General features: G+C 54.7%; 1 protein-coding gene across 4 annotated transcripts; it reads left to right on the top strand.

Moving 5' to 3' along the window:
* The first annotated feature begins 329 nt into the window (after positions 1-329).
* On the top strand, positions 330-16,290 carry LOC131582707 (dual specificity protein phosphatase 22-A-like). 4 transcript variants are annotated; one of them, XM_058846151.1, is made up of 8 exons: positions 330-408; positions 528-597; positions 1,911-1,944; positions 2,449-2,531; positions 5,708-5,757; positions 8,346-8,420; positions 9,085-9,256; positions 13,536-14,787. In XM_058846151.1, the coding sequence occupies exons 2-8, from the start codon at positions 577-579 to the stop codon at positions 13,647-13,649; spliced, it is 549 nt and encodes a 182-aa protein (XP_058702134.1). In that variant the 5' UTR covers positions 330-408; positions 528-576; the 3' UTR covers positions 13,650-14,787. The 4 variants fall into 4 exon arrangements, with proteins under 4 accessions (XP_058702134.1, XP_058702132.1, XP_058702133.1 ...); XM_058846149.1 differs by lacking the exons at positions 330-408; positions 13,536-14,787 and adding exons at positions 2,056-2,237; positions 15,115-16,290 and having other exon boundaries at positions 523-597; XM_058846150.1 differs by lacking the exon at positions 330-408 and adding an exon at positions 2,056-2,237 and having other exon boundaries at positions 523-597.
* Positions 16,291-17,024: the final 734 nt, after the last annotated feature.

Here is a 17,024-nt window from a genome sequence, read left to right as displayed (position 1 = left end):
AAATCCCTGAAAATCAGTGATAGATTTGTCTCTGGGGTGCTGAGAAGGATGAGGGTGACAGTCCCAGGCTGGTGATGGCTGGAATTCTGCTTTTCCCAGTTTTTTGCACAGCTCCTGCCTCTGGCAGCCTGGTGGCACCGACCTGGGTGAGGGACACGGAGCTGCCAGCGGTTTGTGCCTGGAAAATGTGAAGCAAATGCTGGAGTTTGAGTGCTGCTGGGATAAGGGAGTTGTTCTTCCTGGGACTGTCCTTCCCTAAAGGCTGTGGAACCCCAGGGAGGCCAGGAGAGAAACCTGAGCCTTGCCATGATCCCAGATCTTTATTTCATCCTCCCCTTCCCGGCACCAGCCACTCTCTGTTCCCTTTCCCTCCAGAGCAGCAGCGGGACCGGCTGGAGCTGCCTGCAGGTGAGCTGAGTTTGCCAGGGCTCTGCTTGCTCCCCTCCTGACATCTTTCCCTTCCTCCTGCTCTTGGAGGGGGTCAGATCTCACCATCCTCCCTGGGAATTTCGGGTGTTTATTTGCAGGTAGCCTTGGAGAAACCGCCTGAATCCTGATCCTGGGGAGAGAAAATCCATGGGGAGTGGAATGAGCAAGGTACAGGGGGACAGTGGGATGGTGGCCAGCACATTCTCCTCTTCTGCAGCCCATGGATGCACTTCCCAGCTCCCTAAATACAGCTATCTGCACCTCCCCCTTTCCCACACCCCTTTGGAATTCCAAGCACTCCAAGAGAATTAAGAAAACAAACAGGGATTTAAATCCAAGGTTTATATCTGAGGTGAAAAGCTCGTTGTCTGCAGGTATCAAAAAGTGTCAGCTGGCATTAAATGCTCCTCCCTGGGGTGGTAAAACCTTGGCATTTTCATCCTCAGGGATAACAGGGGTCCCTGAAGGGAAATTCCCCCCTTTCCACCCTCCAGGTGTGCCCCAGCAGTGGGGGAAGTGTGGTTTCAGCGCTGCCTTTTCCTCCAGGGCTGGAGGAGGAGATCAATTTCTGTTGGTGTCCTTAAATAACCACTTGGAATGCGAGTCCTCCAGTTTAAAATTAGACTCTGGGACAACAACAGAGAGATCAGATCGGGCAGATTCCCTCTGCACGGCTCTGACGTGGTTTAACACGGAGGGTTCACCCTCTGTGAACTCAGCCTGACAGACAAAGTGGCTTTTACAGCCCCCAGTGCCACCAAACCCTTTTGGGGAGCCCAGGCTGTTGTTGCCAAGGGCTGGATTGGTGCAGACACCTCTGTAGGATCAAATTCTGGACTCCATAAGATGCAGGGCTCTGCATTCCCCCTCACAGCTCGTGCTGAATGCAGGTGTTTGCTCCCAGGAATGGGCTGGGGTTCAGCTGGATGTGACCCAGTGCTGTTAAAAACCCCAAAACTCCTCAAACCAGGGCTCTTCTGCCAGATGGGCACCAGCAAGTCCAGCTGATGCTCAGCTCTGTCTTTCTGTGCCTCTGGAAATGTTCTGGCTGCTTTTTACACCCCTTAAACACCCTGAGCTGTCCCTTTTCTCCTTCATAACCCTGCAGCAGCGAGTTGGAGACGGAATTTTCAGCCTTGACATCTCTAAACGGCAATAAGTATAAATCCTGCTATAAATAGTGTCCATCCATCCCCAGCTGGCAGATGCAACCTTTGAAACTCCAGAGGATCGCATCCAAACTCCTCCCATGTCTGTGCTGAGTTTTTCTGAGCTCTGCCCTCCTGAGGGGTTTGGGCTCAGCCTTTCCTGGCTCTTTCTGAAGATGATCCATGGATTTGGGTGCTCAGTTTGGCATGGCCTGGGGAGTTTGGTGCCAAGTGTCCTGGTCCTGTTGGAACCAGACCTGGAGCTCATTCCCACCACATCAGATGTACCTTGCTCCCGGTGCCATCTGAGTTCTCCTTTTTGTCACCTCCCAGATTGTCACCGGCCTCTACCTGGGGAATATTCGAGGTAAGTGTCCTTCCCTGCCCCTCCGTGGTGCTGGGGGATCCTTGGGCAGCTGGCAGGGCTGGAGGATTCCTCTCCTTGGCAGCTCCATGTGCTCCCAACCGGGAATTTCAGCTTCTTCCAGAGCTCCAGAGCTGCCCCAAATCCCCACCCCAATTGCCAGTGACCCCAGTCTAGCCCAGGAAAGGGATGTGGGAGCTGTGGTCTCCAGCCATGCTGGAACACCAGGAAATTCATGGCATGTTTGGAAACCTCCTCAGCAGCAAGGACACAGCAGCCTTTTCTGAGTTACCAGGGTAACTTCTGATTCTGGGGATGGCTTTAGGAACCTGCTGAGTACCCAGCACATCCAAGGGGGATTTTTCTTGGAAGGAGGTGTCCAATCCCCTTCCCTGCACCGTGTGGGATGAGAGGCAGTGGGAAGGGCTGGAATGGGGTCGGGGGGTGGGGGTGATGGGTGTGGGTGGCCAGCAGGGCAGGTAATTCCCACGTGGCTCCCGTTTCCAGACTCTGAGGACCACGAGAACCTGCTGAGGAAGGGAGTGACCCACATCCTGTCCGTCCACAACCACGCCAAGCCCGTGCTGGAGGTGCGTGCCTGGGTGGGGGGCCTGGGGACCACCCAGGGCAGCAGGAGCTTGGAGGGGACACCCAGGAGCTTCTCCTGGCCTGGGGAGCAGCAATGCTGGATGTACAACACCTTGCACTGTTGCCACTGAAGATGAATAGATCACACGGACACAGGTCGAGGTGTGGTGAAAGGCAGAGAGAGTTTATTTTTCCCCCCAGGATTTATAGGTTTCTGACCACAGCCAGGGATTGGATGGTCAGGATAACACTTTCTCACTGCACCGGCCATGAGAGATGCCCATCACAAGACGTGTAACAGAAAGAATGTACACATATCTATGTTTATAGTTACTGTCATGGGAAAGTCCTTAGAAAACCATGTCAGCAAGCTCAGAAGCTGAGTTTTCAGGGCGACATTGCACCGATGGGCACCGACCTGCACCGATGGGCACCGACCTGCACCGATGGGCACCAGGCGGTGCTGCCCAAAGGGGCTCAGGGTGGATATTTGGGGAGGGGGCAGCGGGGTGTTCAGGGCATGGCTCGGTGGTTTTTGGGGGGCAGGCGGGACCCGCAGCGCTGCGGGGCCGGGCCCGGCGGGTGCCCGGTGCTGCCGGGGGGTCCCCACGAGAGGGCGGCGGCGCCCCGCGAATGGAGCCACGGCGGGGAGGGGACACAGCGGGACCCGCTCCCGGAGCTGGCTCTGCCTGCTCGGTGTCCCCGCTTCCCCGGCCCCGCCGAGCCCCGCAGCGCTGCGGGATCCTCGGGGGGGAAACTGAGGCAGGAGGGAGCCGCCCCTGGGATGATGCCAGAGCTGTCGGACAGGGTGGCTCGGGCACAAATCCTGCCCGGATGGTTCAGTGTGCCAGGAGCTGCTGCAGGTTCGGCTCCCGGGATGCTGGAGACCTGATGGGAGCAGGGACACCTTCCACCATCCCAGGCTGCTCCAAGCCCCATCCAACCTGGCCTTGGACACTTCCAGGGATCCAGGGGCAGCCACAGCTGCTCTGGGCACCTGTGCCAGGGCCTGCCCACCCTCACAGGGAACAATTCCTGCCCAATATCCCATCCAGCCCTGCCCTCTGGCAGTGGGAGCCATTCCCTGTGTCCTGTCCCTCCATCCCTTGTCCCCAGTCCCTCTCCAGCTCTCCTGGAGCCCCTTTAGGCCCCGGAAGGAGCTCTGAGCTCTCCCTGGATCCTTCTCTTCCCCGAGTGAACACCCCCAGCTCTCCCAGCCTGGCTCCAGCTTTTGGAGCATTTCCCTGGCTCCTCTGGACTCTCTCCAGCAGCTCCACATCCTTCTGGTGCTGGGGGTGCTCCACCCCAGTGCTGGGGAGCTGCAGAAAGGGAACGGGAACCCCAGGACCCCTCATCCTTTTTGGGGCCACCACGGGGAGGGAGCCCCAAGAAAAGCCCAGCTGGATCCTATCCCCTGCGGAGGCGCTGAGTAACGGGAGCGGGACTGAGGCACGGGGAACGATAAACGGCTTGGGAGCGGGGTCGGGCTCAGCCAGACGGGGAGCAAAGCGCACGGAGCGCTTACAACAGGGAGCAAAGCGCACGGAGCGCTTACAACAGGGAGCAAAGCGCATGGAACACTTACAACAGGGAGCAAAGCACACGGAACACTTACAACAGGGAGCAAAGCGCACGGAGCGCTTACAACAGGGAGCAAAGCGCATGGAACGCTTACAACAGGGAGCAAAGCATGTGGAGTGTTTACAACAGGGAGCAAAGCGGACAGAGTGCTTACAACAGGGAGCAAAGCGCATGGAGTGCTTACAATGGAGAGGGAAGTGCACAGAGCACTTACAATGTGGGGCAAAAAGACATGGAGTGCTTACAATATGGAGCAAAATGCACAGAGTGCTTATAACAGGGAGCAAAGTGCACAGAGCACTTACAACGGGGAAGAAAGTGCATGGAGCGCTTACAACAGGGAGCAAAATGCATGGAGAGCTTACAAAGGGGAGCAAAGCGCACGAGTGCTTACAACGGGGAGTAAAGCTCACGGAGCGCTTACAACACGGAGCAAAATGCATGGAGAGCTTACAATGGGGAGCAAAGCGCACAGAGCACTTACAACATGGAGCAAAGCCGCGTGAAGAGGAAGCGGAAAGGCACTGGGGGGGTTGAGCAATGTGTCAATCACAGCCCCGAGGCACTGACCGCAAACCCCAGCAGCCCCGGCATGGGGACACCGGCCCCGGGATGGGGACACCGGCCCTGGCATGGGGACACGGGCCCTGGGATGGGGACACCGGCCCTGGCATGGGGACACTGGCCCTGGGATGGGGACACTGGCCCCGGGATGGGGACACTGGCCCCGGGATGGGGGAGCCGCTGTGTTCGTGTGGGGCTGGGAGCTGTGGGTCGGGGTTTGCGCTGGGTTGAGGTCGTTTTGGCCTCTCCACGGTGGATTTTGGTGTGGTGGCTCTTCCCAGCGTGGGGAGATGTTGGGGTGGCAGCAGGCATGGAGCTGTGGATGAGGAGATGCATGGAAAGCCTGTCCGTGCTCATCCTTCCAACCTGGGTCATTCCAGCACAGAATTATCCTGTTCCCATCCTGCTCTGCCCATTCCTTCCTTCAATAATCCACTTTTCCCAGCCTTCCCCTTTCCCAGGGAGTTGGGCTGCCTGAGCCAGGAGCGACCTGATGGAGATGGGGCAATCCCTGGCACTCTGGCTGCAGGATTTCCCCCTTGTTTGGCTAAGAAAGGATTAAAAAAAACCCAAACCCAACCCCCAGATAAAAAGGATCTAAATTTAGCTCCAAACAGGGAGGATCGAGGAAGCGATGTTTTAAGGAGAGGAAAGTAATCTGACCTAGGCCAGCAGGCAGCAGATGATTTATGGGGTATTAAAAGGGCAGGGAGGAAATAACTCATTGATGAGAGTGGCTTTGTCAGTGTACGTCTTCCTGGTGGAGTTTGGGGCTCCCTGGCTCTGTTTTGGGGACTTCTGAATATTTTAGTTGTCCCCACAGCCTGTCCTGTCCTGTGGGATTGAGAGGAAATCGCTTGGGGTGGGATGGATGCATCCATCCATTGCAGTGCAGCAAACCCCAAAGTGGTTTCCAGCTTTCTTCTCCCCTCAAGGTCAACTGAGAAAGGAAAAAAAAAAAAAAAAAAAGAGAGAAATGGAAGATCTTGCAATTCTTGGAGGTATTTCATGACTATTTTATTTTGTATTGCAGGACATGACCTATCTGTGTATCTCGGCCTCAGATTCATCCAGTCAAAACCTGTAAGTGATTTCCCATCCTTTTTCCTGTTGGCAGCTGTTGGTCAATAAAAGCTCAGGTTCTGCAGGATGAAGGTTTAGTCCATTCATGCTGTGAAATTTCACATAATCCCTGAGCTTCCCAGAAGCTGGGGTTCATTTTTCTGTGGTAAATAACATTTTAGGGCTTAAAATCTATTTTTAATGTGTATTTGCAGTCAGGAAATGTAATTTTTCGTCAAGTTTCAGAATTATTCCACTGGGAAGGATTGAAAATCGGAGTGTTACAAAGATGATTTGTGTCAGTCTTCCAGGCATTTTTTTAAAGAGAAATCTATGAAAATACAATTTTTTTTCACTATATAAAGCACAGATGCTCATAAGTCTTGGAATGCTGTTTTGGAGATGAAGCTGCTGAGAGGAGCTGGGAGGAATTCCCAGGATTTTGTGGGATGCTGCTGCTTTGGGTGACGGGCACCCATAAATCATCCATTTGCACCAGCAAATTGGCAAATCCACGGGATTCTTCTCTCCAATCAAACCCTAAAAAGCATCAAAACCTAATTTCCAGGGCTCTGCCTGTGGAGGTGCTGTTTTTTCCAGCATCCTTGGGAGCAGCCGTGCCCGGGGGTGGAATTCTGCTTGCTCATGCTCCCGCTGAGCGGAAAGAGAAGCTTTACAAGAAAACCCTGCCTCAGCAAGAACTGGGATTTTTGGTTGGTTTTTTTTTTTTCCCTTCGCTCATTTCTTTGCGTTTTTGGCATGTCTACGAAAGGGAAAAAAAAAAAATAACAAGGGGAAAAAAAAATTAAGATAAGGCTGCCTGCAGGAAGGAAGAGTTGTTCAAGAAACTATTTTCTGCTTGTCAGTTTATGCCTTGGATTTCACAATCCTGGTGAACTTTGTGTGTCCTGCTTGTGATTCGGGAGCTCGGCGGCTCTCAGCACTGCAATTCCACTCCCTGATCCCACACTTTGAGGCTGGAAAAGCAGAGGCAGAGCTTTCCCTCTGGAAAAAAAGCCACCCTTGGAGTGGGTGAGGATGGATGGGGGAGCCAAATTCCTTTGGGATGGGTTGGGACGGGGATGCAGGCTGGAGGCACGAGCATCGCGTCCTTGCAAGCGAAGAACATTCCTGCTGGTCCTGCCGAGGGGCTGAAGGGGAGCACGGGGATCTGGAGGGTTTGGAGCTGTGTGGGCAGCACCTGCAGGCCCTGGGGGATCTTGTGTGCTCTGTGAAGATCAGCAGGACAAGCAGGGAATTCTCCTGGGATGAGCTTTGGGCAGGGAAAATCCTCCCAAACGGTGATGCTCCATTTGCTGGAGGATCCTCGGGCTGACATCTCCTTCCAGGAATGAGAGGCTCAGTACTTGTAGCCTGATCACGATGTCAGAGACTCCCTCATCTCTCATTTTCCCGGGAAGCAGAACCCCCTGCTATTCCTGAATAAATCCATCTTTTTTTTTGGCTCCTTAGAAGGTGCCAAGCCCAGCACTCCCAAGGCAGGGTGAAGAGCAGCCTCTTCCTCGGGCTGGCAGGGATGGAGGAGGTTCTGGAGAGTTCCCAGAGGGAAAGCAGCTCTCCTGGCAAGGAACAGAGTGGGAATAACTGCGGGAGGTCATGCCTTGGCTTCTGAGAAATCAGGAAGGCTGCGTGGGCTCACACCCACCCCGTCACGCGGAGCAGAGGAAGTCCGGCGCCGGAGCAGAGATGCTGCCAAAGGAACCCTCTTCTCCTCCTGGAAAACCCAGGGCTGGGTGGCCGGGAGGCCACCAGCAGCAAAAGCGACCAGAAGCAAATTTTCTGCCTCAAAACTGCCCCAGGGCTCGGTGTGGCTGAGGGGGAGGGTAGGGATGGTCAGGTTTTATTGGAAAGAGAGGAAAATCTGGCTCAGCGTGGGATCTCAGCATTACAACAGCTTCTGGAATCTTATCCAGGGATGAGCTGCAGGGATTTGTCTCACCAGAGCCTGCCACGAACACCCAGCTCTGTCCACTCAGTACACATGGAATCAGTTATCCTGCAGGAAGGTTCCCACCTGCCCCATTTTGCCGTGAAATGCTCTGGTTTGGGGGAATGTGCTCCCTCTGCTCTGCCAGCAGCTCCTGGCTGTGCTTTTGGGAATGCAGGCAGCAATCCATGGATGTGCCTGTGCTGTGCACGCCTCTCTGTGCCTTCCCGTGGGTAGGGGCAAGGTGTCTCCTCCTCCCTCTCCCTCCCTCTCCCTCCCTGCTGGCTCCTCTCCATCTCTCTGGAGGGAGGCAGGTGTTTTTGGCACTGTTGGGAAGGAGGGGTGAGGCAGGATAACTGGGAGAGTTTGTGTCCCCTGGGCACAGGGTCACACCCTTCCCTGCCGGCTGTGCCCCTGGGGCTGAGCTGCTTTCTCTGATGGCATCACCCTCATCCCTCCATCCCTCAGGAAGCAGGAAAACCTCTGGGATGTCTCCCGGGTAATTTCCTTCCCCTGGCACAGGAAGGATCTCTGCTCCCACCCCACGCTGGTGGCCCCAGGGTGGTGGGAGAGCCTTGGGAGCACCGGTGCTGCTGTTTGCAGGGTGTCCTGGTGCAGGGGTGGCCAGCCCTTCCCTCCTCACCTGCCTCTCTCCCTGCAGGCTGCAGCATTTTAAGGAGTGCATCCAGTTCATCCACGAGTGCCGGCTCGCAGGGGGAGGCTGCCTGGTGCACTGGTGAGAGCTGCTGTGACCCCCTCATGCCCCACCCATCCTCTGGGAGCTGGGGATGGGCTCCCAAAAAGTGTCCTCGGTGTTGAGCATCACTGGGAAGGGGGAGGAAGGAGAGGAGGAGGCACAGAACAGCAAGAGGGGCCGTGGGAAGGTCTTCACTTTTGGATCCATTGGGGTTTTTTGGGAAGCTAAATAACAATTCTCACCTTTTGGAGATTTTCTGTCCTTCCCCTCTTTGCCTTGGGCTGGGATAAGCAACCCTGGTTTAAATATCAAGGAATTGATGCCAACCTTCCTCTGCAAAAACTGAATCTAAACTCACCTGGAAACCCCACATTTCCAATATCCAGGTGCTCATTTAAGGGGAAGCTTTGCTTTTGAGGTGGGGTGGGATGAAAGAAGGGGAAGAGACAGAGAAACAATCATTCTGGGGAAGATTTCATCAGTTTCAAGGAACAGGTGGTTTCCCAGGTCCTTGCACTGACCACCTGAGCACCCAAGATGTGGGACAGGCTTGAGGTGGGGACAAGGGGCTGTGACAGCAGCGGTGAGAGAGCTCCTTACCCCATCCCAACCCATCCTGCTCGCAGCCCAGCCAGGGAATCTGCATCCCAGGGGTGATTCCTGCGGGATCCTCTCCCTGACACGGCTCCTCCTGCCATCCCAGCCTGGCAGGGGTGTCCCGCAGCTCCACCATCCTGGTGGCCTACCTGATGACAGTGACAGAGCTGGGCTGGGAGAGCTGCCTGGCTGCCACCAAGGCCGTGCGCTCCTACGTCAGCCCCAACCCCGGCTTCCAGCAGCAGCTGCAGGAATACGAGAGGACGCTGCTCCAGGAGGTAAGGTGCCCTCGGATAATTTTGGAGGGGTTTTCAAGCAGGAGAACCTCCCTTGAGTGCAGCTCTCTGCCCCAGCTGGGTTTTGGGAATGGCATTTATTACCTGGGGATTTGGGGGTTTGCGTGCAAAAAACGAAAAGAAAATTAAAAAAGAGGAAGCGCCTCGATGTTATGTGAGCGCACTTTAAAAAGCTCTTGAAAACCCTGAACTTGAAAACCCTAAACTTGAAAACCCTGAACTTGAAAACCCTAAACTTGAAAACCCTAAACTTGAAAACCCTAAACTTGAAAACCCTGAACTTGAAAACCCTAAACTTGAAAACCCTAAACTTGAAAACCCTAAACTTGAAAACTCTGAACTTGAAAACCCTAAACTTGAAAACCCTAAACTTGAAAACCCTGAACTTGAAAACCCTAAACTTGAAAACCCTAAACTTGAAAACCCTGAACTTGAAAACCCTAAACTTGAAAACCCTAAACTTGAAAACCCTGAACTTGAAAACCCTGAACTTGAAAACCCTAAACTTGAAAACCCTAAACTTGAAAACACTAAACTTGAAAACCCTGAACTTGAAAACCCTGAACTTGAAAACCCTAAACTTGAAAAACCTAAACTTGAAAACCCTAAACTTGAAAACCCTAAACTTGAAAACCCTAAACTTGAAAACCCTAAACTTGAAAACCCTGAACTTGAAAACCCTGAACTTGAAAACCCTGAACTTGAAAACCCTAAACTTGAAAACCCTAAACTTGTTTTCTCGAGTTAGGACACAGTGGGAGGGATGGGAGAGGAGTTTGTCCCTTGGGAAGCTCAGGAAGGAGTTGGGCCAATTCCCGGGAATGCAGCACGGAGAGGAGGGGTGGAGAGGGAGGAAGGCTCTCGGGAGGAGTTTTGGGATGTCTGGGCACTCTTGGGTCTGCCAGGGCTCCCTCTGCTCTCAGAGACAGGTGACAGGAGCGAGTGTGTGTGGAAATGTCCCGTTTCCTGCCCAGAATGAGGTGGAGCAGCAGGTTTCGGGAGAGCTGGATGGGTTCCCATCCTGTGCAGGGCAGGGAGGATGGAGCAGAGCCGAGCTGGATTCCAGCGGCTGGGAGAGCACTTAGTGCAGAGATCAGAGCTGCACTTTTGACCTGGAAAGCCTTCGAAAGCAGAGGGAGAGGCCTTGAAAGGCGAAGGCAAAGACCTTAAAAAGCAAAAAAGGCTTTTGAAAGCACAGCTCCCACCTGGCTCTGCAGCTGCCTCCAGCCTCCCGCTCTGGACCGTGCTCCTTCACCCATCCCTGGGGTCCCAAACTTCCCATGGGACACAGACACCTCTGCAAGGAAAGGCAAGCCCTGGACAAGATGTGTACGAGGGATGTCACAGCTCATGCCACCCCCAAATTCTGTGCCACCGCTGGAAGCAGAGCCCCAAATCCACGGTGGCAAACAGGACCCTGTGTTCCCTGCGGCTGGAACCAGCCCTGGGAAGGGATTCCTGTGCTCGCAGGAGGGAGCAGGGACAGCACAGGACACCGGCACAAAGGCCAGCCCCTTCCCCAGCCCCGAGTTCCCTTCCCCGGGCGCTGTCACACAGGGGTGTGGCTGTGCCCCGTTAGCAGCAGCTGGCACAAACACTCGTGCAGGAGGGTGGAAAATGCTCCGAGGGATTACAAAACACCCGCGGTGCTGGAGATTCCCTGCGGGGCTTCCCCTGGATGGCCCCTCCAGCCCTTCCCACGCTCTGGCCACCGCACGGAGCCTGATGTGGGGTTTGTCGTGTCCTCCCTCCATCCCAGTTATTCCTCCTGCTCCCAAAATCCAGACTGGGCTCAATGGACACCACAATTTCCTTTCTTTCCCTTCGAAGCTGCTTTTCCATCACCTCACAGTCCTGCCAGTGGCTTTGTAACCCTTTCCCTGAAACACCCAAGGTACAGCCAAGGGTGGAGGCGCTTGGATGTGTTTTCCTGTGGGATTTAGCAAGAGCTGCCTTTTCCTTGGAACTCCCGCCCTTGTTCCCTGTGATGTCAGCCCTGGGCAGGGAATGGCCCTTGTGGGGGGAAAGCTCAGGGGGAAGAGCCTCAATTCTTGGTGGTTAAAACCTGCGAGGAACAGGTCAGACCTTCTGGGGACCTCCTGGAGCTGTGGTGCCTCAGTTTCCTTCGTCTCAGGGAGCTCAGATGGGAGGAAGGAATGGGGAAGATGCTCCAGCCTCACTGCTGGAGCGTGCAGCTGTGGTTTCAAGCTGGCAAATGGGGCTTCTCTGGGCTGGAGGGATAAAGAAGGAAGGAAGGGACCAAGAGCAGCAGCAGGGTGATGGGTAAGGTCAGAAAGGGAAGTCAGCAGGCACAGATGGGACAGTGTGGATGTGGCAGAGGGCACAGATGGGATTTCTGGGGACAGAATGGCACACCATGGCCAGGCTGCCTTTTTCCCCCCTGCTGCCATCCCAGATGGGCTGGGTGCTCATGGCCTGGCAGAGAGGAGGAGGAGGTGGAGGAGGAGGAGGAGGAGGAGGAGGAGGAGGAGGAGGAGGGCAGTGGGTTGGTGGTCAGCACTGGAGGAAATGGGCTGGAACCACTTCTTGCTCTGGCTTTAAGGGGAAATGCCTGGCAGCTTCCCCCATCTCCCACCCACTCCTTCCCTCCTCCCAGCCTGGGTGGTGGGTGCTGAGCCTTGGTGGGTGCCAGGCTGCTCTTCCCATGGAGCTTCATCCCTCTGGATGGTTTGCATCAAAGAGATGTTCCCCACCATGAGATCCTGGCATGGATCTTGCCCCAAATCCTGTCCCAAACCCTTTGGGTCTCACTTCCCAGGGAGGGGCTGTGTTCCAGCAGGGAATGCTCTGGCTCTCAGGACCACCCTGAGCTGGGATCTCCCTGCTTGCAGGTGGTAGTTGTGTAACAGCTGAGGTGAGTCCTGCTGTTGGAGGGAGTGCATTTGGGAAATCCAGACATTCCCAGCAGAAATCCCCCCTGCTCCAGCTGATTTTCCCTGGCTGCAGGAGAGGGGGATACCACCAGGGCCAGTCTAGAACTTTTTTTCCCTTGTGGCTCATCCAGTGCTGGAAGAACAGTGCTGAGCTGCCAATCCTGCTGTCCTGCATCCCAAACTTTCTCTAGGAACTGAGTGGCTCCTGCCCATTCAGGAGGCCACAGTGAGGGCACCTCACCCTGGCAGTGCCAAGGCTGGGCAGCTCATGAGAGCTGCTTCCTTTCCCCCTGGAGAGCATCCCATCCCATCCATCTCATCCCTGTCCCTGTGCTACCCCATCCCATCCCATCCCATCCCATCCCATCCCATCCCATCCCATCCCATCCCATCCCATCCCATCCCATCCCATCCCATCCCATCCCATCCCATCCCATCCCATCCCATCCCATCCCATCCCATCCCATCCCATCCCATCCATCTCATCCCTGTCCCTGTGCTATCCCATCCCAGGGCTCCAATGCTCGGCCCCTCTCCGCACCCTTTGCACCCACAGGTGCCCTCCATCCTTTCCTCGAGGTGTTTGGTGTTGCTGGGGGTGCTCCTACCACTCATCCCAGTAATTCCTTGTTGGAGCAGCTGGTTCCCAGCTCCTCAGGGAGGTGGCAGAGCCCTGGCTGTTCCCTGTGAGCCCCCAGCAGCTGGAATGGTGAATCCCAGCAGAGCTGTCCCTTCCTGCCCTCGCTCCTCCGTGCTGCAGTTTGGGGCTGTCTGGCTGTTTCCTCATCCCAGCAGTAACGGGAACAGTTTCTCTGGATCATCCCTTGCTTCCAGGCCTCACCCTGCTGCCAGCTGGCTCCTGGCCACCAGGATGCTCCTGCCTCTGGAATAACTGGGATAGTTGGGATGAGAGGTTCCCCAAAACCGGTGGTGAGCGAGGTGCTCTGACAACAAACCTGCCCCACCTCGCAAGGACTGACTCAGCCTTGTGCTGCCTGTGGGGAAACAAAGCTTTGGGAAGCATTCCTTACGGGAATTCAGGCACACGAGGAACAGCAGCAGCTTCTTGGCAAGGAGAAATAAATAAAGCTGCTGTCCCAGCTGCAGCCAGTGTGGGAAGCTGAGGGTGCTGCCAGCTCTGTCCCGGGCTGGGCATATGGGGAATGCTGGGATGGGGGGATCCACTGCATCTGTGGTGTGCTGGGTGTGAGCTCCTGTGGGATTGGGACCTTCCTGCATGCTGGGGATGCAGCAGGAGTTGCTCTGCTCGCTGCTTTCCGCTGGAGCTGTTGCAGCCCTGCTCTCTCTCTGGGTTCTCTCAGCTTCTCAGGCCACCCTGACAACCTCTCCTGGCTTTCTCCTGGCAGTACCGCGCCTGGATCCGCCGGGAATACGGCAAGAACCCCTTCCAGGACCAGGAGGAGCTGCAGCGCCTGCTGGGCCGGCAGCAGCTGTGGAGCAGGGGTCGCTCCTGGCTCTGATCCCCAGCTCCCACCTTCCCTCCTCCCTGCCACGCAGGTGGCACCGCTGGTGCCAGCAGATGGATGAGCAGATAAGCAGCTGTTCCCGGGCAGGTGTTGGCCCTGGGGCTTGGAAAACTCCGTTCTCCCTTTGCCAGGCGCCTCCAGGGATTCGTGTCTAGGGCAGAAATCCCCCAGCAGCAGCGTGGGCTCCAGGGCTGGAGCAGGGGGACAGGACTCACAGCTGCCAGCTGCAGTGAATGGGTGCCAGTGTCCTGCTCTGTCCCATTCCCCCACTCCCAATGGATTACAGCCACTTTTCCACCCTCAGAGCAGCAGCCAGCCCCGTCCCTCTCTCCTCATGACAATATCTGGGCTGGCAGGGCACGGGAAAGGTGGTGCAGACCTTGGAAATCCAAGGTGGGATGAGATGGAGAGAGGCCACCTTGTCCTCTGCTTCCCTGGGGAAGGAGGGATGAATCCCGGGATGTGGGGGTGCTGCTGAGCCTTGCCTGGCACCCAGTGGGGTGGTGAGAGGGGCTGGAGTTGTTCTGGGGCTGTTTCCCACTCCAGCCTGTCCTTGGCAGGTGAATATCTGGCATTTTCCTTATCCCAACCCCAGGGAGGGGGGAAATCCATCAGTGCCAAAGGCTGCCTGTCCCACTGCCCCCATCCCTGGAGCCAGAGTGGGTTTGGGTTTTCCCTGAGCCCCATCTGAATGTCCCTGCTTGCCAAAGAAGCCAAAAGCTTGGTTGGATTCACTCAACTCATGGACCAATTTAACTCTGTCCCTCTCCAAAAGCCTTTTTAATACCTAAAACCCATGGCCATGTCCAGTTTTTCATCCCAAACTCAGATTGTGCTTTTCCAGAGCTTTCTTTGGCAGGAATCCCCCCCATCAGCCTTACAAGGAGGGTCCCATCCCATGGATTGGACCTTCCCCATGGAAACCTTCAACCCTTCTGTGCCGTCTCGGCCTTTTGCTATAAATACCCTGTTTGTCCACTCAAAAATGTCTGTTCTGCAATTCCTTCTAAGAAAAAAAGGGATTAAAACATTTCTAGGAATTCTCTTGATGAAGATTTCTGGGTACTCATCGTGTGACAGCACCGGGGGTGACTCGCCCAGCTCCTAATAAAGAAGAGAGTGATTAAAATGATGAAGGTGCCTGGACTTGATTTGTGGTGTTCCTGGTGGGAATGCAGAGATGGACTGAAATGACCACCCTGCTTCCCTTTTTCTTGATGAAAACCACCAGCAGAATGAAAAGTTTTAAATATTCCGTGTATAAAATTCCAGGGGGGGAAAAAAAAGGGTGTTTCACCCATTTTTTTTTTAGATGGAGAAAAGGACCCCTGTGGCTGTGGTTCCACATGGAGGTAATGGGAAAGCAATTAATGAGAATGAAGCTGTTGATGGAGTGGGCTGAAGGGAGGCTGAGCAAACGGGATCAATATTGGATTTAAAGCCTCTGTTTTCATTTCAGGAAGCAGAAAAAATGGAACTTGCACGCAGGAAGAGAAAAGAGAAGAAAGTGGGAGTTAATAGGAAGTCATCGGAGATGGGTGATAAGCAGAGATTAGATTTGCAGGAGGTGTGCTAACCTCCACAGCCCGGCTAGCCCTGCCCCTCCCGGCCATCCCGGCCCTCAAACATTCCCACAAGCACCAAAGCAAAACCTGGGAAAATCCCCCTGATTTGGGGAATCACGGGGAATGCTTCCCCGGAGCAGCAGCACCCTCCGTGCCTGACATCACACTGACAGCTCTGTCCAAAAAGCTCCTCCTAATCCAAATTCCCCTGGATTTGAGGGGGATCCTGGGTGAATATCCCCATTTTTCCACTCTGGCCTCTGTCAGTGAGACCTGAGGTGGCTTTAGGGAAACTCTGAACAGGTAAAACTGGGCTGATTTCCACTTTTTGGACATTGCCAAGAGCAGCTCATGCTTGGCTCTGCTGTCCCACATCAGCTTTCCCGGCAGCCTGGTGCCTCTGGCACGGGGATCAGCTCTGCTGAAGCGTGGCTGACACGGGGAAATTGTTCCCAACACATTCCTGGCCCTGCTGGCAGGCTCATCCTCCCTTCCCAGCAGCTAACAGGGCTGTGGGACATCTCCCAGCCTATTTCAAGTGCCTGAACTCCCATTTTTTAATGGGTTTAATGTTTTTATCCTCCCCACGGGGAGCCTCCTCATCCCAGGGAATTTGGATTTACCTTTTCAAGCTGTCTGTGAAGATGCAGAACCAAAATGAAGCTGGGAATGATGCTCCATTGCAATGAATCTCCAGGTCTTTGGTCTCCAGAGGGGATGGAGAGTTTGATTGCGTGCAGACCCTTTAAAATATCACAACTTCTCCAGAATTTTAACAAAATAAAGAGCTTTTTACAGGAGGGTCTCTGTCTAGCAGGGGGAGGTGGTGATGCAAAGTCCCTGCAATGCTTAAAATTGTATTTTTGTTCAAAAAAGAAAATTAATCCTCCTGACTGTATCTGACTGCAGAAGATGTTTTTGGCTCACCCCAAATCTCCTGGGGGGGACCCAGTGAGGATCAGTGGGGTGTTTAAAAACAAGGACCATTCCAGCCATTCTTTATTAGAAATGACAGGGAAGGTTGTGCACCTCAGAGCGTTATTTTTATTAAACCATCTGTGCAGCTCCATACATTTCCCATTTCTCTGTATTACCCACGTGGGAGTAATTATGGTTTTCTTCCAAGAAATGTGTGTGTAATCTGGTAATCCCAAAAAAACCCCGCTGAAGTCAGGCTGCAGATGGTCCTTTATGCTCTGGTGGCCCTGGCTGGGTTTGGCTGGGCTGGGGCACAGTCAGGACACCAAATCCAAACTGGGAACAGTGGGAACTGCTGGGGCAGGGAAGGAGGGAATGATTCGGGACTGGGGTTGATGCAGAAAGGAGCTGGGGATTGCCTGGGGGTGGACTAAACTGGGACTGGGGATGGAGCAGTCTGGGACTGGAGAAAGCAGCCTGGGAGTGGGAATGGACTGAGCTGGGGCTGGGGACACTGGTCTGGGACTGGGAAGGCTGATTTGGGATTGGGGATAGAATGACCTGGGACTGGGGAGTGACCAGTCTGGGACTGGGGAGACTGGTGTGGAACTGGAGAGTCTGGTGTGGAACTGGGGAGGTTTACTGGGGGATACACTGAGGATGGATTGATCTGGGACTGGGGACACTGGTCTGGGACTGGGAAGGCTGATTTGGGATTGGGGATAGAATGACCTGGGACTGGAGAGTGACCAGTCTGGGACTGGGGAGGCTGGTGTGGAACTGGGGAGGTTTACTGGGGGATACACTGAGGATGGATTGATCTGGGGCTGGGGATACTGGTCTGAGGCTGGGGATGGACTGATCTGAGGCTGGAAATGGACCAGTC

The sequence above is a fragment of the Poecile atricapillus genome, chromosome 10 (genome assembly GCF_030490865.1).
Source record: "Poecile atricapillus isolate bPoeAtr1 chromosome 10, bPoeAtr1.hap1, whole genome shotgun sequence".
NCBI classification, from domain to species: domain Eukaryota; kingdom Metazoa; phylum Chordata; class Aves; order Passeriformes; family Paridae; genus Poecile; species Poecile atricapillus.
This window is presented reverse-complemented; position numbering and strand designations above follow the sequence as displayed.

Coding starts and splice junctions, on each gene's coding strand:
- LOC131582707 (XM_058846148.1), top strand. CDS start 2,177: ATGGCATGTTTGGAAACCTCCTCAGCAGCAAGGACACAGCAGCCTTTT. Junction 2,532..5,707: donor ACGCCAAGCCCGTGCTGGAG/GTGCGTGCCTGG, acceptor TTTGTATTGCAG/GACATGACCTATCTGTGTAT. Junction 5,758..8,345: donor GATTCATCCAGTCAAAACCT/GTAAGTGATTTC, acceptor CTCTCCCTGCAG/GCTGCAGCATTTTAAGGAGT.